This window comes from Batrachochytrium dendrobatidis (genome assembly GCF_000203795.2).
Source record: "Batrachochytrium dendrobatidis JAM81 unplaced genomic scaffold BATDEscaffold_3, whole genome shotgun sequence".
Taxonomy (NCBI): Eukaryota; Fungi; Chytridiomycota; class Chytridiomycetes; order Rhizophydiales; genus Batrachochytrium; species Batrachochytrium dendrobatidis.
In genome coordinates, this window is record NW_006281101.1 from 1121808 (window position 1) to 1145729 (window position 23922).

At 40.7% G+C, this 23922-nt stretch overlaps 12 protein-coding genes across 12 annotated transcripts; 7 read left to right on the forward strand and 5 right to left on the reverse strand.

The window, feature by feature from the left end:
• Window positions 1-942: 942 nt before the first annotated feature.
• On the reverse strand, window positions 943-1137 carry BATDEDRAFT_87101 (uncharacterized protein; the record flags this gene model as incomplete). The annotated part of the gene is made up of 1 exon (XM_006677596.1): window positions 943-1137. The coding sequence occupies one exon, from the start codon at window positions 1135-1137 to the stop codon at window positions 943-945; it is 195 nt and encodes a 64-aa protein (XP_006677659.1).
• A 41-nt stretch (window positions 1138-1178) lies between these two features.
• Window positions 1179-2647, reverse strand: BATDEDRAFT_34632 (uncharacterized protein). The gene has a single exon (XM_006677371.1). It carries the CDS (start codon window positions 2618-2620, stop codon window positions 1277-1279), a length of 1344 nt encoding a protein of 447 aa, XP_006677434.1. The 5' UTR covers window positions 2621-2647; the 3' UTR covers window positions 1179-1276.
• Window positions 2648-3075: 428 nt separating this feature from the next.
• BATDEDRAFT_23569 (uncharacterized protein) lies at window positions 3076-3679 on the forward strand (the record flags this gene model as incomplete). Its single annotated transcript, XM_006677258.1, has 2 exons — window positions 3076-3572; window positions 3640-3679. The coding sequence occupies 2 exons, from the start codon at window positions 3076-3078 to the stop codon at window positions 3677-3679; spliced, it is 537 nt and encodes a 178-aa protein (XP_006677321.1).
• A 1616-nt stretch (window positions 3680-5295) lies between these two features.
• Window positions 5296-6516, forward strand: BATDEDRAFT_31495 (uncharacterized protein). The gene has a single exon (XM_006677321.1). The coding sequence runs from the start codon at window positions 5492-5494 to the stop codon at window positions 6371-6373; it is 882 nt and encodes a 293-aa protein (XP_006677384.1). The 5' UTR covers window positions 5296-5491; the 3' UTR covers window positions 6374-6516.
• A 547-nt stretch (window positions 6517-7063) lies between these two features.
• On the forward strand, window positions 7064-7798 carry BATDEDRAFT_87291 (uncharacterized protein; the record flags this gene model as incomplete). Its single annotated transcript, XM_006677500.1, has 1 exon — window positions 7064-7798. One exon carries the CDS (start codon window positions 7064-7066, stop codon window positions 7796-7798), a length of 735 nt encoding a protein of 244 aa, XP_006677563.1.
• Window positions 7799-8976: 1178 nt separating this feature from the next.
• BATDEDRAFT_36737 (uncharacterized protein) lies at window positions 8977-9931 on the forward strand. The gene has a single exon (XM_006677416.1). It carries the CDS (start codon window positions 9041-9043, stop codon window positions 9863-9865), a length of 825 nt encoding a protein of 274 aa, XP_006677479.1. The 5' UTR covers window positions 8977-9040; the 3' UTR covers window positions 9866-9931.
• Window positions 9932-10506: 575 nt separating this feature from the next.
• On the forward strand, window positions 10507-11286 carry BATDEDRAFT_36738 (uncharacterized protein). Its single transcript, XM_006677417.1, has one exon. The coding sequence runs from the start codon at window positions 10519-10521 to the stop codon at window positions 11218-11220; it is 702 nt and encodes a 233-aa protein (XP_006677480.1). The 5' UTR covers window positions 10507-10518; the 3' UTR covers window positions 11221-11286.
• Window positions 11287-12104: 818 nt separating this feature from the next.
• Window positions 12105-13124, forward strand: BATDEDRAFT_87292 (uncharacterized protein; the record flags this gene model as incomplete). Its single annotated transcript, XM_006677501.1, has 1 exon — window positions 12105-13124. One exon carries the CDS (start codon window positions 12105-12107, stop codon window positions 13122-13124), a length of 1020 nt encoding a protein of 339 aa, XP_006677564.1.
• Window positions 13125-13403: 279 nt separating this feature from the next.
• Window positions 13404-15214, reverse strand: BATDEDRAFT_87100 (uncharacterized protein; the record flags this gene model as incomplete). The annotated part of the gene is made up of 4 exons (XM_006677597.1): window positions 13404-13681; window positions 13743-13814; window positions 13895-14553; window positions 14625-15214. 4 exons carry the CDS (start codon window positions 15212-15214, stop codon window positions 13404-13406), a joined length of 1599 nt encoding a protein of 532 aa, XP_006677660.1.
• A 329-nt stretch (window positions 15215-15543) lies between these two features.
• BATDEDRAFT_87099 (uncharacterized protein) lies at window positions 15544-16083 on the reverse strand (the record flags this gene model as incomplete). Its single annotated transcript, XM_006677598.1, has 3 exons — window positions 15544-15718; window positions 15808-15896; window positions 16015-16083. 3 exons carry the CDS (start codon window positions 16081-16083, stop codon window positions 15544-15546), a joined length of 333 nt encoding a protein of 110 aa, XP_006677661.1.
• Window positions 16084-18337: 2254 nt separating this feature from the next.
• Window positions 18338-21645, reverse strand: BATDEDRAFT_10287 (uncharacterized protein; the record flags this gene model as incomplete). The annotated part of the gene is made up of 6 exons (XM_006677100.1): window positions 18338-18569; window positions 18668-19405; window positions 19552-19883; window positions 19988-20303; window positions 20380-20485; window positions 21417-21645. Coding segments are annotated over 6 exons (1953 nt in total), but the record flags the coding sequence as incomplete, so codon positions are not given.
• A 129-nt stretch (window positions 21646-21774) lies between these two features.
• BATDEDRAFT_87293 (uncharacterized protein) lies at window positions 21775-23800 on the forward strand (the record flags this gene model as incomplete). Its single annotated transcript, XM_006677502.1, has 2 exons — window positions 21775-22828; window positions 22935-23800. 2 exons carry the CDS (start codon window positions 21775-21777, stop codon window positions 23798-23800), a joined length of 1920 nt encoding a protein of 639 aa, XP_006677565.1.
• Between the last annotated feature and the right edge of the window lie 122 nt (window positions 23801-23922).

Here is a 23922-nt window from a genome sequence, read left to right on the forward strand (position 1 = left end):
TGTAGTACCGATGCAGTCATAGAAGTTGGCCGTCGTCCGTCATCATGATTTCGGATATGACTGTTAGAATCAGGCTCAGTTACAGGAACTATATTTGTATCTCCTACTTTTTGGCGCATCATTGCATGGGGTTGACGCCGTCCACCACTACTTACTCGACCTTGTTCAGTTTGAGAATTAACGCGGTCGGCACATTGGAGTTCATCACGTCCTGGAGGAAGTCGACTGTTGGTTTTATCTGAAAGATGAGCCCCAACTACAGAGGTTTTTGGTGACGCAGCATAATTGGGGTTGTCAAGGGGTGTTACACTTGTGCCCTGCAGATCAAGCAATAGTTTGTCTATTTATAGGTTAGGGCACTAGCATTTTCTGTAAGCAATCTTACTGGATTGCTTCCTGACCAAACTACACCTACCAAGTTCGTCCATTACAGATGTTAATGCTATCTGCTGAGATGGCTAAATTGGTCTCGAGATGTGGAAAAAGTTGGTTTGTTACGCTGGTGATAAAGGGATAGGGATGGAGAATAAAACATTTATTTACATTTCAGCAATTCAATTTTGTCATATCTTGAAAACGCTCGGACAACATCAAGCAGACTATTGCGGCATTTTGGAAACAAGAGTTTTTTGGTTTGTAAAATTGTACGATTGTTTTAGGCTAATGTACAGACTATAGCAGAAACGTCAGAGTCGTGTCAGAAGATTGACACCAAAATGAGCAAACAGCTGTCATCAGACCAAATGAAAACGCAAAAAGGATTTGATTGTTGTTTATTTCAAAGTAAATAGAGAAAGTCATTCGAGGATAATACAGAAGTGTTTCATTTTGCGTAAATGCAACTGTAAATCAAGCATTTCTTGCTGTCTGTGTCAAACTCATAGGGGCAGACGCATGGCTTTTGTCAACCTGACAAGTAACAAATTCGGGCACAGCTTGATGTTATTTGACGGATGCAGCATTGGATGACTTTACAGAATCGATTAGTTGCTTAAGATGGTCGTCTGGGGATCGCTGAATCCATCTGGCAACATTCGGGCCAATGTTTGGAGTAGGGGGCTGGGCAGTTCTGTGAAGATGATGCCGAGGACGATTGATACCTGAAATAAACGATTTTGAAAAGCCCACACGAACCATATGTTTATTTGAAGGATAGTAAAGAAAAGAATGGGAAAACTAGCGAGATGAAAAGTTTATTTTAATCAACGCGATTGTAGACTATTCAATCTTCAAATTAATGGTAAATATTTAAGCTGGAGAATAGTATCAATAAAAGTTACGGTGGAGTCCAGATAAGTGAATGCCCAGCACCAGCACCGACAACACAGTTTTCATCTAAAGTAGATATGCCATTTAAAACAGTAGGAACAAGAATATCAAGTGTATTGCCAATTCCACAATTCCCATGCTCATTCCAGCCCCATGATATACACTGCATTCTCGCTGGATTCTCATTAGATTTTTCGGCCGTATGATGGTCAAAGGCAATCGCAATAATATGCTCTGAACCTGCTGCTATAGCACACTGAACCAATCCAGTTTTAGAATGCTTTGTCTTGATAATCAACGGCTGATATAGTCCTTTGGAATCTAGACGAACAATCATTTGTGGATACCAGTAAAGCAGACATGGAGTGGTTGAACAAAACAGGTTTAGATCCATAGCATTTACTTGGTTTGGCATCGATGATGGGTTTTTGGAGACTGCCAATTGGCCATGATCGTTGCGACCCCATATAAAAACATGGCCAGACTCGCAAACAACTCCACTAGTAGACCATCCAGCAAATACTGCAATGAATTGCTCTTGGGGTATGGTAGTTTGGATGGTAATAGGGACATGGATAAAGGGATCTGGGTTGCCTTGAGTGTGTGGGACAGATATAGGCGATGCAGCCAACTGGCCATGCTTGTTTTGTCCAAAGGTATAGATGGCTAACTCAGCATTTAAACCAGAGACCAGAGCAATGGAATGATTTTGTCCGCAAGCTACATCCAGTACTCTTGCCGAGTTTTGAAGTTTGAGTAATCGAGGCTGAACAATGAGATGCTTTTTAGACGCTAGAGAGTCCGAATCGATTAAATTCAACAGCTGTCCGTATCTGTTGGAGCCACATCCCCATAAGGACCCATCATGGCCAAGAAAAAGTGTATGTCGCAACCCACATGCAGTTTTCTTGATAGATGGTAGTTGGGGATGGATGGCAGAGAGGTTGATGAATCCGTTGCATGTATCAGTTTGTTTTACAGATAAAGAAAGCCCCGCTTGACCATATAGATTGCATCCAGCAACCCAAACAGCACCACGAAGCGATACAGCAAAGGAGACTTGCCAACCACATGCAATATAGACGATTGGGTCGTTGTGAGCAGTGTGGATATGAACAGGTATAAAAGTAGCGATGGTAGATATACTTGTATCTGATATTCCAAGTTGTCCATGTGCATTATCACCACAAACAAAAACTTGGCCTAACGAGTCCAACAGAATAGAATGGTTTGCACCACCAGCTAGTTGCTGGCAACTGCCTGGATGTGATGTCAAAGTAGGTGTTGATGCATCATTTAGTGATCCAGTTCCTAGCTGTCCAGCAGCATTGGATCCAGCGGTATAAAGCATCCAATTAAGTTTGGCAGTGTAGGGATTGGTATGTAGTTGCGTGATGGTTCCAGTCTGGCATCAGTGAATCTTGTAATAGGCACTGCAGAGCAAAATAGCATTCCGAGTGCCTGTTGGTGTCAATCCAATATTTTCAGCCACCACCCAAACTGATGGCTTGCGCGTGGCAAATGACGCTTGACCCGCCGTCGAGTCTACCCGTACATTACCCTACTTGATGCTCTTAGTTTTCTTACCCATATTATTGTTTCTAAAGCGATTGCAAGTAGTGTCTACTTTTAAATCAGTTTCGTTGGCAGTTCGTTAATAGGATCATGGTTGCAGTGTTGTTTATATTCCAATATATTGTGTTGGCTGTGTTTATCTCGACTACTCCTCAAGTATTGGCTCAAGAAAGTTCTGATACCGTATCGTCAGCACACCAGCATGTCCAACCTAATCTCAACAGTGTTGCTATGGATATACTTTTTCAGAAGCGAGACAATGATCCCTCGCAGCGAAATGGATGCAGGAGAGCGTTTCAGCCATCGCCGTCGTCTGCTGCATCCAATACTCCTTCCAGAACCAACTCTCCTTCTCCACCTGCTCCAAAACCACCACCTTCTAACGCAGCAGACTTTTCTCGGCGATGTCTCGATCGCATGAACTATTATCGACGTTTGCACAAACGTCCCGACCTAATTATGACTGACACGCTCATCGCCAGTGCTCAAGACTGGGCTAGTAATTGTGAATGGAGACACAACTTTGGTGGTCAAAATCTCTATTCTGGCAAAGATCCCAGTTGTATTGGTGCCGTGGATATGTGGTATGATGAGATCAAGCTGCTGAGAACCAATCCCGTCTACGTTTCAAGCGTCTTCACATTTGCCGGCCATTTTACTCAAATAGTATCCCCCAATTCTATCTACGCTGGCTGTGCAGTTGGATGCAAGACTGTTTGCAACTTTTCGTAAGTTCATCAATTCTGAACCATGTATTGAATTTATTTACTAACACCATTGCTTTCGTATCAATAGTCCTCCTGGAAATATAGTTGGATCATGGATGTCATACTAATTCATGTATATCCTAGTTGACCTCATCTATATATCTTGACTCGGCACGATTATCTTGTTCACTTTTAATTTGCAACATATCAATGCTCTTTTAATAGTTGTAATGGGAATGAAGAAATAAAATAAAATGAGATTGTCAACCCACACTCATATTTTGGAAACACTGACATTGAGCAGACTATGGCAGTATTTTAGAAACAAGAGCCTTTGGTTTGTAAAACTGCACAACTGTTTATGTTAATATACAGACTATAGATGCAACACCAACGTTTTGGTTGCAACAAGATCAAACGTGCGACGTTGTGTATTGAATCGAGTAAACTGCGATCGTTCGGCAAACTGACCGTGTTGACAATCAGATTATCGCCACGGTACAAGAAACACAAGCGGTATATACTCCTGCCATTCAGATCAACATACAATCCACCAACATTTGCACAGCATCACCAAGATAGTACACTTTGGGACTAAGCAAACCAATCCAGGTGAGTTGACAGTATTTCCATTTGTGTGTCCATAAATTCCACATTCCCAACACCTGTTCAATCTTTGACTGTCCTTTTCTACAACCAAACAGTCAAAGTACGCCTGGTTAATCGTCATAGAAACAACAGTTTATTCGAGATGTGCAATCTGGTTTTCGAACTAGATGCAAATGCATACAAGGTTTCAAGATACACATAGGTTTGTACAGAATATTACTGATAGCAATTGGACTCAATATTTGGACTATAATGGACAAGTTGGTTTTCAGACTTGGTGGCTGCATAACATATGGCTATAACAAACAGGCAGGGAACGATAGTATTGAATTAAAACCATGGTCTGATGATGTGTTTAAAATGTACAAGTCAATTTTTAATAGGAAAGCATAACGAATATTCAACCAATGTCTATTCCAAAGCAAAATGGACAGTCGCTGAAAATGAATACAAGTGTTTCATTTCACATGAATGTAGATTGATGCATGTTTATTGACAATCATTTCACTGGCTACAACATAAAGCATTCTCACGTGGATACGCTGTTCCTCCTTCTAGTCAAATAGGAAGGGTTTGGGAATGAGGACATGTGGAATTTACTTGCCATGCTGTTCGCGACTAGCGACCTCCAACATACTGTTTACGTGTCCCATCAATATCGCGGGTAGCGTACCCTAAGTCTACAACTTCAACTCGAGTGCACAAGACTTGTATCTCAAAGTAGGCCTATGGTGCAGTAAGCAGTGTTTTTTTGGCCTTCCAAGTACTTTATTTTCAAGCCAGCATATGAACATATGTTGAGTGAATAAACAAAATTCAGTAGCAAGTTTAAACCAAGGGTATTAGGCCAACAAGTATTGTTTTTTGCCTAATGGTTTTCTCGCAACCCTGTTCAAATGAATAATTTAATGCCCCATTAGTTTCATGTTTTCACTGCATGATTAAATTAGTCCCGAGTTCAGACTTGGTGTGCTTTACGCCTATAATTACAGGCTCAAGTTATGGTGGCTGCTGTCAACTTAGAATACAAGCTGCACTGCCGCCTCGTAAAGTTATTGAACCCGCAGTTTTACCGTTTTTCATAAAGAGACGCTATAAAGACTTGGGGCTCCAAAGTTCTTGTTAAGATTTGCGACATTTATCCCTCATACATAGATTCCGCAATTGTTGTATAATAGTTGTGAACTACTCCGTATATACACTTACTTGTACACCCCATTGAGTCAGTGTCTACCAATATGCATTTCCCATCTGCCATTATCGGCACTCTTTCTTTCATGTCTGTGGTCGCTGCTACCACTATGCACAACTCGGCCACTGAGCCGATCGAGATGGTTGGTCAAGGCAAGCTTCAGCAGTCTAAAGTCAAGCGATCTCACATTGAAGGTGGTAAACATATCAATCATAGGAAGAATTCTCACAAGAGGCGCCGTAAGATTCATAGACTGAACAAGCGCAACGGTGCTCATCGCTCCTGTACCAAGACAGCTACTACCGCCACTATTGGAGCATCAATTAATAATTTTGATCGAAGCGAGGTGACACCAACTACTCTCAAAAAGAAGTCCACCACAACTCCCAAGAGCCCTACTCCAGCTTCCAAGAAGCCTGTCCCAACTTTCAAGAGTTCGGTTTCGGCTCACAAAAAGTCTGCTCCAACTCCCAAAAGTCCCGCACCAGCTCCTAGAAAGCAGCCATCTCCAGTTCCCAAGAGACCCACACCAACCCCCAAGCCAGCTCCTCCCCCAGGCCCAAAACCCCGTAAAGGAGGAAACACCGGTATTGGTGCTGTCGAAAAAAGCTGTCTTGACGCCCACAATTACTACCGTGCCATGGTTGGTGTCCCTCCATTGAGTTGGTCTACCACTCTCCAAAACATTGCTCAGCGTTATGCTCAAGAACTCATGGGAAACCCTCTTAAACACTCCAGTTTGCGTACCTATGGTGAGAATCTCGATCGCATGACTGGTGCAACACTTACTTGTGAGCATGCTATGGAGACATTCTTTAACGAGTACCAACACTACTCTGGCGAGCGTATCTTTGTCAACGCCCAGTTTGAAAAGTATGGTCATTACACTCAGCTCATCTGGCCCAGCACTAACTCTGTAGGTTGTGGCATGGCAAACGATGGTCATGAATGGAATTTTGTCTGTGAGTACTATCCCCCCGGAAACTATGTTGGTCAAACTGCTCCAACTTACCGTCCTTAAACTTGGCGGTTTCTGCGACTTGGGATTCCATTGTTTGATAGCGCAATGCCTTTTAACTTTGAACTCTTCTAAACCATTACCACTTTCCATCTGATGCCATTTGTTTTTTATTTCTTGGGAAATACAAACCTGTTACAATATCTTATATATTATATCATTGCTGGTCGTTGAACTATTATCGATAGCTGGCTTTTACAGCCGTATTCACAGAATAGAACATTAAATATAAGGGTATCAAAGCCTATAATAGACGATTAGTATCATCAAATGATGCTTCATACCAAATTCACTGGTTAATATCGTGGCGTCTAAACCAATGGCTAGATTACAATGGATGAATTCAATGATCATACAATATACGGCTACACCAAACGAAGACAATTTCAATTTAAACTATAGTCTAATACTATGTGCTTATTCAAGAATTGTGAATGCCCAATAGAAAGCGCAACAGACATCTAATCATTGCCTATTCCAAGATAAACAAGTGTTCCATTTGCATGAATATGGCTGTAAATGCGAGATGGTTAGTCCAGTGTGCCTCCCTTGACTGTTATGATAAACTATGCATTTCTAGTTCATTGCTGTTCATTCGCTATTGCGTTATTATACCACTCGATTGCTAAACTCACCTAGCCTGTCGAGCATATCAATACTTGTCCGCTACCCGTACCTATCGCTGCATATAACATGGGATTATTTTCCAGCCGAAAAAAGACAGACTCTTCTGTCAGCTCCTTGGCAACATCTGGAAGAATGGTAACAACAACCACAACAACCAAGACAACAACGATCATTAATGGCAAGCCAGTCACTACTACTGTTGTCAAAGTAGAGCAAAAGCAACTTCCTTTGTCACTACAAACTCCGTCAGCGACTCTTTTACCAAAGCCATCATCTACAACCACAACCACTACTACATATTACAAATCGGTTGCATCTAAACCGCTTTCAGTTGAAAAGCCTCCCTCTACAGACATTCCTCCACATGAATTTGCAGAAGAGTGTATGTTTCGGCACAATCATTATAGAGCACTTGCTGGTCTTCCCCCACTCAAATGGTCCGACACTCTCGCTGCTGCATCCCAAACTTGGGCCAACCATCTTGCCTCGACCAATAGGTTTGAGCATTCGCATGGCAAGGTTGGGAAATATGGCGAAAATCTATACTGGACAACAAATAACAAAGCCATTTGTCGTGACGCTATGGAAGCCTTTTACGCCGAAAAAAAGCTGTATCATGGCGAGCCCATCAGCAACAACAACTGTCATGCCATTGGCCATTACACTCAACTCATGTGGCCTACGACGACACATGTTGGTTGCGCTATTGCCACGGACAAGTCAAAGCAAAAACATACAATAGTGTTTGAATACTGGCCTCAAGGCAATATTCTTGGCCAGTGTGCACCACATAGTTTTTAATACTCACGCATGGTCAAAGGTAGCACGAGATGTAAGCTTAAGTAGGCTGGCACATCTTCTTTTCCAGTCTTGTTTCTATATCTTTAAACATGGAATATCATTTGAATTATACTTGTCCTACATGCTTCATTTACAGCCGTATTCATGTAAAATTGAACACTCGTAAGGATACCAAAGTATATAATAAAGTCGGTTTCATGAAACAGCAACTTCCATCAAATTTATTGGACAATTGTGTTATATAAGCCAATGTCTGGTTTGCAATGGATGAACTTGATGAATTTGATGATCGTACAATGTACGGCTATGCCAAAAGTGGAAAAAGAGACAATCTCAATTCAAAATTATAGTCTGTGTGCACCGTATGATGGGCATTGTGCTTGTTGAATTGAGATTGTATTGAAGCCGATTTCTAATAGAAAGACCTACCGAATGTTTGGCCACTGTCTATTCTGGGGCAAAATGGTGTTCTATTTTACATGAACACAGTTGCAATAGGGTATTGATGATCATTTATGCAAACACCAAAAGGCTCCAGTACTTTATGGACCCATCATAGTAATTTGCAACGGCCCTGACAGTTTGCATGATTGAACAGATTAGACCAATCGGTAAGTTACCGAGGCATGGTGGCAGTGTAATGGTTAGAAGGATCCTGATGCATTGTCATGCAGATGGTTTGCAATAGACATCATGCTCTTATCTAAATAGTTGACAGTCAAATAGTTTGGACATTTGTAGACTCATTCCAGCCCACATGAAACTAGAGCTGGTATAACTGCATACACAAAAATATAGCAAAAACAATATTTGTTAAACCTAAATAAAGTGGCTTTAGATTGATGACATGCTTGAAGCAATCAGAATTCTAATCATTGCTCGTGGCCATTCCACTATCTTGTCAGTGGTGGTGATGGTCAGTCTTTTGTAATCTTGCCGCTCAGCAACGCCCCCACTGCTATTTTGGCCAATTCGTTCTAAACGGCTAGTTTTTGGCATGTGGCACTTGAAGTTTAAAACAATTCTAGACTAGTGGCACACGGGTTCATGTTGATTCACACATCGCTGCTACACCCGTTTAGACTATTTGACAAACAACAATGCAGCCACATCAATATTCGTTATATAAAACATGTCTTGGTCTGTCCTTTTCAACCAGAGCCCCTTTGTAAAGCAGCACTTTAAATCCGTTACATAGCCTATCCTATACATCCAAATTTTGCATTGTATAATTACTAAAAGATGGTTTCACTTACTACATGCATAACTATGCTGATACTTTCTACACTGTCGTGTGTCACCTCTAAACCTATAGCTGCAGGATCATCTATGGAAATTGCAGGGGCAGACGGCTCTACTGGTATCAGCCATAGTCTTTACAAGAGAAAAATAAGAAGATGCAAGCGCAGAAAATCAGATCCACCTGCAGCTAAAAATAAAATCAAGAGTGGTGTGAAATCCCAGCCTACTCCAAAATCTGCTCCTCAACCTGCTCCTCAACCTCCTACTCCAAAATCTGCTCCAAAATCCGTTCCTCAGCCTGCTCCAAAATCTGTTCCAAAACCTGCTCCTCAGCCTGCTCCTCAACCTGCTCCTCAGCCTACCCAATCTATTCCTCAAGGTACACCTCGCAAAAGCGGAAATACTGGTTTGAATGAGTTTCAGCAAGATTGCTTGAATACGCACAATCGATTCCGTGCCATTGTTGGCGTCAATCCACTTAGCTGGTCTATAGCTGCAGAACAAGCTGCTCAAACTTGGGCCAGTCATCTTGCATCTACAGGTCTTTTTCAGCACTCAAAGGGAGCTGTTGGTAAATTTGGTGAGAATCTGTTTTGGTCTAGTCGCGGCGTATATCCTTGCAGTCTAGCCATTCAAGCGTTTTTTGACGAGCGTAAAGACTACAATGGTGAACCAATTGGGCAAGGAAATTTTGAATCCTATGGTCATTACACCCAACTGGTTTGGCCCGACACCACCCAACTTGGATGTGCTCTTGCCGGAGGAAACACTGTCTGTGAATATTTTCCTCCTGGAAACATTACAGGCAAGCGTGCTCCACGATAGTCTTATTTTTGTGCATACTGATTTTTACAGCTATTGAATAGAAATATTGAAAAATATTTGTGGTTTCTAGTATCATCTCATTGAATTATCAATAAAAAAGATAATGACTGAACTGTGAGGTAGATAGTCTTTTGGGTGGTGGCTGGGATTCGGTTTAATAAAGTCTAATGCTTGTGGCTTCGTGACGTGCTGATAATGACCCATCAATGGCTTGGCCAGTGATTTATGTTCGTGAACTTTAAATATTCATCTAAAAGGTTTCCCACATAATGACTGAATGCCATTGGCTTTGAAAAACGGACCTAGTTACTCACCTGGTTATGGCACGTGTTTCAAGAGTCGAAAAAGAGCATGTATTGGTCATAGCGGCATACGACGTCAGAGCGATTAATGTTGAGCATATGACTTTGCTGAGTAATCAACATGGTAGTATATTATCAGCCAGTAAAGTCTAATTTAGACTCATGGTTTTCCAAACTGATGTAAAAACGCGATGATGGTTTAAACTCCGCTGATATATGCGTAGCATAATAGTATTATGCATCATTATTGGCTGAGATGTAATTGAATCATTGCCAATTGGCATAGTATAAAAAGAATAGCTGCCAGTATATAGTTTAGGTATATCCATCATCTAAACACTTGTATCTACAATGGTCAATTTCGTTATTGCTGCTTTTCTTTTAGTAGTTTCCTCATCTTGCACAGCTGCTACAGCTGGTGCAACTGGTACATCAGTTGAGCCATGCGATTCTAAAAACTCGAATCACCCTCGAGAAACCCGCAAACGTACTACCAGGAGAAAGCGTAGATCGAGAAGCACTACAACCACCGTCAAGCCATCTGTTACACGCAGGCCTACCACCAATCCACTGCCACAACCTGCTCCAACATCTGTCCAACCACCTGCTCCTCAGCCAACAACAGGTGGTGGTAATTTGGGAGAATTCCAACAAGATTGCTTGAATACACACAATCGATTCCGTGCCATTGTTGGCGTCAATCCACTTAGTTGGTCTGCAGCAGCAGAACAAGCTGCTCGAACGTGGGCCAATCATCTTGCATCTACAGGTCTTTTTGAACATTCAAAGGGAGCTGTTGGTAAATTTGGTGAGAATTTGTATTGGTCTAGTCGTGGCGTATATCCTTGCAGTCAAGCCATTCAAGTGTTTTTTGACGAGCGTAAAAACTACAATGGTGAACCAATTGGGCAAGGAAACTTTAGCAAATATGGCCATTACACCCAACTGGTTTGGCCTACCACCACCCAGCTTGGATGCGCTCTTGCCGGAGGAAACACTGTCTGTGAATACTCTCCTCCTGGAAACATTACAGGCCAGCGTGCTCCACGATAGTCTTATTTTTATGCATACTGATTTTTATACTCGATAAATTAAATAAACAATCTCAAGAATGCAATTATACATGCCAATCACCAGGATATCAGTAAACTAATGAGTTTATACACCAGTCTTGTCCAGCAAATGTGGGTTGAATCGGCACCTATCATTTCATGAGATTGAGTGTTCTCTTGAACTAGAACGCAAGCGTATGAGATCAAGATACAGCAATAATGAGTTTGACAGCATCAAAGCAGCTGAACCCAATATCTGGATTGCAATGAATAAATCTGGTGATCACACAATGTATGGCTATGCCAAAAGTGGATCATCTCAGTTCAAAACTAATCTAATTGTATGCGTCGTATGATGGACGCTGTGTTTTTTTGAATTGAGTGTCCATTCAAGTCAATTTGCAGTAGAACAACAACGACTATGCAATCATTGTATATCCAAAGCATTGACTGCAAGATGAATACAAGCCCCATTTTACGTGAATACAACAGTGAATAGATCCATTTCAAAGTGGTCCCAAAATGCCGAGTCAATTTGGGACACTGCTTGCTACCCGATTCGATTTGCACGCTTATAGTTGTGGCCCTTTTTTGTTTTAATTACTGATAGGGCGTAAAGCTTTATTATATTAAGGGAGGATGCGGTGTATTGATATACAATATCGACACAACCTCGAGCAATTCACTATAAATGTATTATATCTTTAATACAAGCATCGCCAAGATTTTACAGCACTGCCACCTCCCTGATGCTGATTAATAGCCCTATATTTTATTGCTATTGGCAAGCCGAGTGCCAGAATATATAAGCCAGGTGCCCCATTTTCTGCATGCCACCTAGATATCACTTTTGCATATACGATGGTCAAAATAGTATTTGTTTCTATGGCAGTTGCGTGTGCCACCACATTTGTATTTGCCACTCCTCGCAGTTTGGGCCCAAAGTCTGGCAGTGCACATCAGTCAGCTATCGGCAAGCGTCGCGGTATCTCTGTTCAACGACCCAGCAATAGGGGTCTTGTTCACAAACGTAATGACAGTTCCATTAAGAAAGTTGCTAAACCGCTCTCCAAGCCAGTGGGAGCTGTCAAATCATCTCCCAAAAGACAGGTTCAAAAGAAGCCATCTCCCAAAAGACAGGTTCAAAAGAAACTATCTCCCAAAAGACAGGTTCAAAAGAAACTATCTCCCAAAAGACAGGCTCAAAAGAAGCTATCTCCCAAAAGACAGGTTCAAAAGAAACTATCTCCCAAAAGACAGGCTCAAAAGAAACTATCTCCCAAAAGACAGGTTCAAAAGAAGCTATCTCCCAAAAGACAGGTTCAAAAGAAGCTATCTCCCAAAAGACAGGTTCAAAAGAAGCTATCTCCCAAAAGACAGGTTCGAAAGAGTCCATCTCCTAGGAGAAGACAGGTTCGAAAGAGTCCATCTCCTAGGAGAAGACGTATTCAAAGAGTTTCTTCAAATCTACACACGACTGGAAACAGTGGTATGAGCGGGTTTGAAGCTGATTGCTTGAATACACACAATCAATTACGCGCTGTTGTTGGTGCTCCGTCATTAAGCTGGTCTCGTTCTGCTGCAAACGCTGCTCAAACTTGGGCCAATCATCTTGCATCTACAGGTCTTTTCCAGCACTCAGGGGGAGCTGTGGGTGGATTTGGCGAGAGTCTTTATCGGTCTAGTCATGGACAATCTTGCGGTGTGGCCGTCAGGGCATTCTTTAGCGAGCGTGTATATTATCACGGTGGGCCAATCAGTCTACAAGACCTTAATAATTATGGCCACTACACCCAATTGGTGTGGGCTTCTACCAGACAGGTTGGGTGTGCTCAAGCTGGCGGTAATATCGTCTGCGAATACTTTCCTCCTGGCAACACTATTGGCCAATATACTTTCCGTTAACTTTTAATCACTATTTTTTTTATTTGCATATAATTGCAGCGTATTCGTGTAAAATGAAACACTAAATAAAAATATTAGCCCATAGTAAACAGCCAGTCTTCAAATTTATTGAACAAGCTTGTGTTATGAACTCTTTAGTTTGCTGGTCTCCTAGTAGTTGAACATGGAAACAACCGTTGTATTCCTGGAATTGTTCTCTTGAATTAGGTGTAAACGTATCTAAAGTTTAGAATACAAAGTTGAGTTTATAAAGTTGATGTAGAGCAGGCTCTCCTCGGCCTACAGTGGTCTAGAGCATTTCTTTGTATTCAAAAACAAGATACTTTTGGTGTCTGTCATTTCTGACAAGATCATATCCAAAACACTATTATATTTCAAAACCTGTTTGCCAAGTCGATCTAGTTTTTTCTGTGTTGCTGATCGAGGCAACGCAACACACTTGAGTTTGTCACAGAGGTAGTGGATCCAAAAAATATTTGTTTTGGAGCACCGCTGTTTCCAATTCTTTTCAACTGCCTCTCGCATTAATCTATAAATATCAAATTGAAGATCTCCATCTAAATCATTGTCAGCATACTTGCCATTTTAACTTTAGACATTGAAAATCTAAATATATACCTTTTTCCTTTGGCCCAGGGCCAGTGAAATACTCTGGATCTCGCTCAAGATCCATAAACATCAATTCGCTGCCTATTCAGTATGAAACTCAATGGGATAAATCAATCAGGAGTGAACTAGATATTTGCTGATAAAATATCAAATAGGCTTACCATATTCAAGCCTTGATAATGCAAAATCTATGATTGTAATCTTGATTCCTGCTGTAGGAACAGAGATTGTACGGTTGATCGAGGGTGTTGATAGGGAATACTCGATTGAATTTAGCAAGGTTGTGTTAATAAGAATGTTCCCCCAATGTAGATCTCGATGCTCAAATTGCATCTGTTGCTCTGCTTGAGCTAATGTAAGCAAAACTTGAAGTAAAACGCTTTTTACATGTGCAGCTGTTTTGACAAGTGCTGTATGTTCTAAATCTATGCCTTCGTGCTTGAGCATCATGATAACATAGAGCTGCTTATCAGCATACTCGTTAGGCGACATGTTTTCTGAACCTTTTTGACTGTCAAAATCCTGCCAGAGATCTAAAAGCTGCTTGGAATATGGCCCAGTACATACGCTAACTTGCACCATATCCACAAAGTTGAGATGCGAGCATAGAGTTTGATTTGTCCGTTGTGTTTTAGAGATAGTTTGAGTAATGTGAATCTCGTGAGCCACTGCATCCAAGGACAACTGATCGCCATAGTCTGTCTGACCAACAGGTATCACCTTTACTGCTACCAATTCCTTTTCATTTGATTTGCTCATCCTCCACATTGAATACACGTCTGAATATGTAGCTTCGCCAATCTTTTCAATCAATTCACCTCTAGCCAAACATGTTAGAGCATTGTTATACATTGGTACGATTATGGTCATCCAAATAAACATTCAACTCACCCAAAAACAAAATGGGTCATTGGAATAGGACATTCTAGATTGCATAGATTGAGTAGATGATTTAATGATGAATTGGATGCGCTGTTGAGCTCGAGATCGTCATTGGTTTGCGGCTTGATATCTAGTTTGTCTGGTGCTAGATCCAACTTTTGAAAAATTTCTTGAAGGGGATCCATTATTGTTTTAGATTGAGCTGTAGCTACAGGATCCGAGTGCAACTGGTCAAGCAGGCGTTTATTGGTCCGTAGAGAATGGTCGGATATGGACTCTGATTGACACGTTTGAGCAGATGCATTGCTCGAACAAGTAGAGGATGCAGCATCTGTTTTTGAAATATCCTCAGTTTTTGATGTTTTGACTGTAGTCGATGGCAGATGGGAGTTGGGTATGAGTTGCCGAGGCAAGCTGTTGGACTGAGTTTGCGATGGATGATCCAATGCCACGCATGGTGTTGCCATGCGAGCAGGATGATGTGTTTCTTGTTGAAGCTCATCCCATAGTTCCAGTTGTCTTCTTGCTTGGGTATTATTTGCTCTTCTCAAGGTATTGCTCTTTCCAAAAGTAGTGGTTCTATTTTTACCACCAAGCATTCTGGAGTATATGTCCGAAAGAAACCCAAAAACAACTGATTTTTATTGAAAGGCCGAGTATTTCCGAGTGCACAGAGCAGTGAGAATCATTGCAATTGTATTCGCATAAACTGGACCATTTTTGTAATCACTTTGTAACCAACAAGTTCAAACACAATGCTATTCAGACATCATGTCATGGGACTGGCTATTTATTATGTACTTGGACACCTACTTGGTGTTCCGTTTTACACGAGTACGGCCTGGTAGCAAACCTCCAGCAGCATATCACCAAGTCGTTGAATGAATAAAGGGGTGAGAATGTCAAAAAGTATAAAATGAATATATCGTTAAATAATCGGATGTGTGATGGCTTCCGAGACTGCACCAATAGCAAATCCAAGTCGGTATGCTCCATCACCACTACGATCTTTTTGTTGTTGAGTGTAGGTTTCGTCATCTTCTTGTAAGCCACATTTTATACATTTTCGAACCTTCATATGTAGACAACATAGGATTCCAATTCTACACATGTATAGGTGAAAGCAATCGGTTTAATTTAAAGCTCAAAGCAGCTACAGAATTGGAATACCAGTTTCACAACTACCACTTACGGAAATAGTAAAATGGCCCAGCACCATGCTATAGGAGGATAGTACGACTCACCCAGTTGATGATTGCATCCTCGGTTAGCTTCTGTATACTATGTTTATACCCATAGTATGGTAGTGTAGGTCATGCATGCAAAAGCATTAGAAAAATGTAGGCATGTAATATATGGGTAGCACAACAATCAAATTGCTATAATGGAAATGACTTACATCATAGGGAGAATATGGAGGAGGCTGCACATCAATAACAGTCTCTGGTGGTAGTTGTTGGTTTGGCATGGTTGTTGAAGGTTATGTGGTTTTATGCAAGAATGGGCGTATAATAATTTACAATTTATGTGACACAATAAGCTTCGAGTTTCCAAATAGTGTAGGAATCCATTAGATATTCACATCAAATGATAGTCGTATGCATTCGTGCTACAGAATAGTCTAAAAGTGGTAGTGTGAACCATTTCATCTTTGGCCATGCCCAAAATAACTGATAGTAGCTCATCTTTGCATTGAATCGACCAACCATGATAAATAAAAGATGAGTAGAGCGAAAAATCAGAATAACCTATCAAATGAATAGCCAAGGTATATCCATATTTATTCAAACAATAGTGCAGTGTATACAATTCACTGATTACATCCAGTCACATACATGACTTTAGATAGTATTTGTATATTTCGAGGCAGTCCCTGTTAACTTGACATACTAATATAATGTATTGATTTGACAAACATACCATACAATAATAATTGGCCCAATATGATATGCAAATAAAAACTAAATCATTGTCAAATAGTTGATTTGTGTAAATATGACCAACTTGAAATTTCGATTGGTGAATAAACCATGATTTAGTACTAGATATTCGTGTTTTTAAAGCATGTTAAACTTGTCAACTGCACTATATATTAAAGTGGTTGTGGGTTTATCAGCAGTGCCTGCATCCAACTATCTGGATATAAAGATCATGCATGAATAAAATTTTAGTGAATGATATTTGAAACGCTAGAAATTACCAACCATTTGGAATATTACAGCCATATTCACGTCAAATAAGACACTTGTGTATTTATCTTGAAATGGCTGGTTTAAAGGAAATGAATGTTGAATGTTGAAAAAATGTGGAATGTAAATATTTGCTCAGCATTTTTGTACAGGAATGAGCACAAGACAGTAAACCTGGTTAGGGAGTCTAAAGGGATCAGTCAGATTGACACCAATCAAATACTACACTGTCCGTTTATTAGACACCCTTATCCAGTGTCTCATTTACACGAATATGGCTGTAAAATAAAGCATGGGGCAGTACTGTAGTTCTAGCAACATTCACATATACTTGCGATTGGTTAGTAATATTTTAGTAAACCATGTGCGAAACCCAGAAAAATCCGATGAGTGTGCTTGTTAAACAATAACCATAACGCAACTTTGGTGGGTTAAATAATTGAAAGTTGTATTTATTTGAAAAAGACTAAAAGCCTAAATTGCATCTTGTAAAAAGTAATCCTAAAACCTCGGCAAAATGCAACAACTTGTACCTTATAAGTAATGACGTAGCGACAAGGCAAAGTTTTTAGTAGATTAAAGATAAAAAATCTTAATCAATACGTTTAAAGAAAACATGGCAGTTTTGACAGCGACTGTTTATGCTGCTCAAGTCCATAATGACGAGTCAAACGATGAAAATTCGACAATTTCATCAATCGGTTGTCCACCAGCAACGAATGAAATTTTAATTCGAAGACGAATGGGAGTCTAAAATATTGCAATCAAATGGCACAAAGGTTCAAATCAGTCTCAATGCCAATCTTCAATCGCATCCACCACTATTCACTAAATGACGCACCTTTGTTGGGTTTTCTAGATGAACATTTTGCATGGCAGTCTGACCAGGTTCGACCTGAGTACTAGATGGAGGCTGCATTACCAGACGCAAACTCTAGAGTTGAGGAATAAATTGTGTTAGTCAAACTCTTCATTTGAATAGATCGAATCCAAAGCAAACTATTTCAAAGCTAATAAATAAAAAACTCGTACTTTTGGAACTGCTACTTGAAAAGAGATATTTGAAATAGTATCAGATATACTAGTGTTTACAAAATGTGCTATAATATTGGTAGATACGGCAGATTCCTTGGTAGGTGTAAAAGTAATCTTCAAACCGTGCTTCTCATAGCACGAGTACACTCGTGACGCCAAAGATGTAGCAGGTACTGATACACTACTACTGCCAAACAAATTTTCCATATGGCTACTAGACATGGCAGCAGGTGTGACAGTGTTTCCTCCTAAAAGATCTTCTAAAAGATTTGTATGAGTGTTTTTTGTAGATAACGATCCCATGGTAGCTCCAGCCATTGGGTTGGTGGGTGTTGAGCCAAACCCAATTCCACCAAGCAAATCCATGATGTTTTCATTTTTGGAAACTTGGCCACCAGCAACGCCTCGACCAGCAGATGCATCGCCAAATACTAGATCATAAACATCGTTCTTTACTGTAGCATTGTCACCTATGGCAAGACCGGACAGATCGTTCCCAAGAAGATCAGCAGTGTTGGAAGATGGAGTTGTAGGTGTAGATACACCAGGAGCAGTGCCAGTGCCTTTGAGTGCTTCTTCAGCAACGGCACTTTCTAAAACAGGCATATGCTCCAACAGAGCAAGTCGTGTATCTTTGTCAAGTGCCAGAATCTGACTGTATTCGACTGATCGCTGTTGAATCTCAACATCAATATTAGTCCTGTACTTGTCAATCAAATTTTTGATGTTCCTGTTGATACCAGTGCAAGTTGTTAAATCGAAATATATTAAACATCTGGCACAATGAAATTCAAAACAATAAAGTCTAGACAGGTAGAATAAACTTACTCGACAACCGCTTGATCATTAAAACGCACACACAGCTTTACAAGACATGTAATAGCATACTCCTTGACAAACCCGGTAGCATAAGGCCCACGAAGAATAAATGCAATCAGCTCAACAACTTCCCCTTCAGAGGGTGTAGCAAGAGACTCTTGTTTTTTCGAATCACCCAAACTTTCTGCATCTTCTTCAACACCAAAGCCAAGAGCACTAATAGAGGAGCTTACCAAGACATCTCCATACTCACCAATAGACCAAAAAGCGGCCTGGAGAAGACCTTCTTGAATATATGCCCCCTCTCCCTCGTTCTTGATGATATTGTATAGTTTACGAACAGCATACTGATGAACGGCTGTATCGCCAGTAGATACAAGTTTGACAAAGTGATTCACGACATTTTGATCTACAAAGGCTCCTACAACACGAAGCACTCGAGTGACGGTGTCAATCTCCCATCGCTTGTTGGGGCGATGACGGCCTGCATAGTCACAAATGCGCGAGGCAACAGACGATTTGATGTCATTTTCAGTAACTTCAAGAAACGACAGTAGCTCGCGCATGAGAATTCGAATGTTGGTAGGATTAATGAGAAAAAATGATAGATCGAGAGCACGACGACGAATTGAAATATCGCCATCGCGAAGACACTCGAGAACAGTAGATCGGTGACGTTGTAATGCAGAGGAGTCTGTTGATCCAGAAGACTGAGATGTCTTGGTCAGAGTGGTTAGCGCAACATATCTGCAATAAAACAATGGATATTAACAAGTGTATTAGTATAAGTTATCAGAAATAGCAATAATACTTGAACGTATGATGCAGCTCAGCAAGCTGACATTCAAATCAGGAAGTATATGGATTGTGAAGCTATTAATTTAAATACATACTTGATATTGTTATCGCGATTTGAAAGAAAACGACCCAGAATATTGATTGCTAAAACACGCAACGAGTTGTCACTTTCAATATTCATAATCGTCAGCACAGTTTCATACAAAATAGAATTCCCGACATTCTTGGACGCTTCTGTAGTCGTGGCGACTTGAGCAAGAACATCATTCATTGTCTCACTGGCAGAAGCATTGCCAGCACCTAGAACCCGCATAAGACGAAGAATCTTGACCTGAAGGAAGGGATCAGAAATTCCACCCACGTCATGCTCAGGACTTGAACCAGTCATCACCAGCGACTTCATGTGTCGCACTAAAACGGGAACACTCTGTCACAGCAATCGCAAATGCATTGTCAACAAATAAGCCAATTGTACAATCCACACGACGTATGGTTCAGAATCAAATACTAAATAATATAAAAACAAATTACCTCGCGAACAACTGGAGTAATACTTGGAGCAAGAACGCACATTTCAGTCAAAAGAGTGACGCCAGTAAGAAGTACACCATGACTCCGCTCACTCAAAAGAGCTTGCGTTCGTTCTAAAAAGTTTTCAATAAGATCTGGGACTTTGCGAATAATACGGAGAGCACAGAGAGCTGCCTTTTTGCGTAGATAAGAGTTGGTGCTGCCCAGCAGACGTTCAACTTCATTGGACAAATCCCGTGACATTTCCTGAGATGCGATATTGCCAAGAGTGCACAAGGCAAGACCAACAATGAACATATTTGGATTGTTCATGTCGCTAGAGTTTTTATTGCAAACACCAGGATAAATGTAAGCCTAAAACAGTTATTTTAAACCAGAGTCTCAAAACATACTTTTTAAGGCAGTTGGTAACCAAAGTCAGCGTCTCTTGGTTTTCATCAAGCAGTAGCATAATACCCAAATATGCCAGACGTTTATCGGAAAACCGGGGAGAAGCCACTAAAGAGATATCAAATCAGTCAAGAATAGTTAATAGATTGCGGGTTTCAACTTTAATATTACAGCCATATCCAGGTAAAATGAAACACAAGAGTGTCAATTTACTGGACAGCATTGTGTTTTTTGAACTCTCTCCTTTATGCACATTTCTGTATAAAAACTAAACATTTGTTTACATAACAGCTCCAGTACATCCCACACCTATGCAATCGTCAAACCTCCTTGTATACAAATCAAACATTGGGTGATTATCATGGAAACAACAGTTGTGTTTCTGAAATTGTTCTTTTGAACTAGAACGCGAACGTATCTGAGATTAGAATACAGGAATTTGATGAGTCGAATCCAGTATCTGGATTGCAATGAATGAATCTGAGTTCAAACTTGGTGATCGTACAATGCATGATTATGCCAGAAAAGCAAAAAGTAATCATTACAGTTCAAAACCATAATATGATTGTGTATGCATCATACAATGAATGATGTCTATTGAATCAATCAATGTGTAATAGGAAAGCCCAACGAATATCCAACTACTGTCTATTCTGAAGCAAAAGAAGCAGTTATTGCAGAATGAATGGTATTCTACTTTACGTGAATACGGCTGTAAAACAAAGTTTAGGAATATACACAAACTTGTTCAAACCATATGCAAATAGATCTACTAGACATGACTGAGCGTAATGCCAATTAATGGTTCGAGTATGAGTGAAAACAGACATTTGTTTTTGAATGTAAGCAGACATGTGTGCTTATTCAGCGATAGTTGGATGAAGACAGACATTTACTTTTGAATACAAGAAGCCGTCTGTGCTTATTCAGCCGATGGTTGAGTCAAGACAATAGTGTTTATCATACAACAGTAACTGGATGCACCAATTCATAACTCGATGGCTACTGCATACATGTTCAAGTAAGATTTAGCACATACCCAACTTCAGACACTCAATCTGACCAAAGTGGGCAGGATACCCTAGCATATGAATGTATAGTAGTTTGCCAACATTGATATAGCGAGTTTCGTTGTTCTCTTCCTTGAACGCCGTGCGGATGTTGGCACTTTCCTTGGCAATGACAGCCCTCTCTTCTGCAGCAGTTTTACAGGCTCTGATGCTCTTGATCAAATCCTTAAGACGGGTAATACCCAGCTTAGGAATCATCTTTGCAAAATTGTTGAGTTGCTCCATAGTGATAGTAAGTGCAAGTAGATGAGAGTCTGGTCGAGTTGAAGTTGATAAAAGTCGCGTTGAATTCAACTCGATAAACTTGCCTTGACTAGAATTTATATTATGGATTTGCTGTCTGATTCGATCCCAACTCAGACTGAAAAGCTTGAGTTGTCGCAGAGACTGACTCAGGACTCATCCAGTTCTCTTGATGCGACTCGGATTTCTACTCCACTGACAGTCGATGTTCAAACTCTTATTGCTCGCATCATGCATGCATCTATCAACAACTATTGCATGAAACGAGAGCTGCAAGATGCTACTGCTACTTCAAATAACACTGATCGTTCTACTTTGGATACAGACTCACATCCCAGCAATCCAAGTATCGTTTCTCTGCATATGTGGAAATCTTCTTTGCTCTCAGACATAGACTTGTATATGAAACCATCTATTACAAAGCCACCAATGCATGATGAACAGGATATATCCATCTTGTTTGCTCAGTTGCTTCCATGTACAATTGCATACATGGACTCTCTCAAGAATCTTGAGTCATCTTTGGTAAAATCTTCAGAACTCTCAGCACCAAACGATGCTTCGACAACTACTGACGACCCTGTGCAGCTGATCCCTACATTGATTGCACAGTTTATGCTTGCTACATTCGTACCCAACACTGACCCAACTTTGAAGTCTTTATCAGATAAACAGCTGTGTTACGATGCTCGTTTAAGAGCAATTCTTCGCCAGCTTTCTTATAGAATGATCGAGTCTTTGGCACTCACTCCGATCAAATCTACCGAAATATCAAAATTGGCTGCTCTATATATGAGCGATGCTGAAAGGCAGGTTTCATTAATACTTTGTGCTAAAACATTCCACCCGTCAAATCAACAAACGGATGAAACCTCGGATGCTGCCATGAGAAATGCTAGTGCGAAGCGAATTGCAAAGTTTAAAAAATGGGCTGGGATCGGTGCTGCCACTGTTGCCGGCGGTATACTGGTTGGTGTGACTGGAGGTCTTGCTGCACCATTGATCGGTGCTGGACTTGGAACAATATTTACAGGAGTTGGTTTGGCTGGAGCTTCTGCCACTGTTGCTGGAATGGGAACCATTGCTGGCGCTGCTATTGTTGGATCTCTATTTGGAGTTACTGGCGGTGGTCTTGCAGGTAACAATGTTATCCGCGTTCATCAACCGAAGCAGTTTGACTATCTGGCATACTTGTACTAACCCCATATATATGTTGCATGACCCAACTACCAAATCATCACCAGCATACAAACTCAACAATAGACTCAAGGATATACAAGAGTTTTACTTTACACAAATCAGTGACGAAGATTTCTCGGGTGCAGTTCCACTTTCATACGTGATCGCTATTGCAGGATGGATTAATACTCCCGAAGACGCGATTGAACCTTGGCACGATCTAACCATCATCTCTCCCTTTTCTCCCATCAATGCATTGACATTTGAAACTCACCATTTGATATCACTCACCAATTCTGCCAAAAACTTTCTTGCACAGACTGCAGTTGTTACAACTGCTACGCAGGCAATGCAGTTTACGATTTTGGGTGGCTTGGTAGGTGCAGTGGTTTGGCCAGTTGGTCTACTTCAGTGTGCATGGGTGGTAGATAACCCATGGAGCATGGCATTGGTAAAAAGTGAGCAGGCTGGAAGACTGCTTGCACAAGATATTCTTGGATCCTACATGGCTGGAAAACGCAGTGTTAATCTTGTTGGGTTTGGTGTGGGTGCACGTGTAATTATTTATTGTCTTTTGGAACTCGTCGAGATGGCCAAACACAGCGACACTATCACCGGAAAGGGAGATTTATTTGGAATTGTCGATAGTGTGTATATTGCTGGAACAGCCGTGGCAATGCCAGTAGCTTCATGGGAGAGTATTCGATGCATGGTTGCCGGCAGATTTGTTAATGCATATAGTTCCAATGACTGGTTCCTTGGCTTTTTAAACCGTATGTCCATTAATGCGGTTGCTGGTATTGGTCCTATTTCATCAGATATGTTTGAAAACGTAGATGTCTCGGACATCATTGATGCACACAAGACATATAATACCGCCATGTATCGAGTTCTTGAAAAAATGAAATTTGAGCAGCATGTATCTGCCTAGTTTTGCTTTATTCAAAACCTTTTTCATCAACGGTATGCAAATCAAAGTATTTGCTCGCTGAATACAGCTGTATTCACACATTAAACACTAAGAGTGTCAAAATGCATAATAAACAGCCAGTC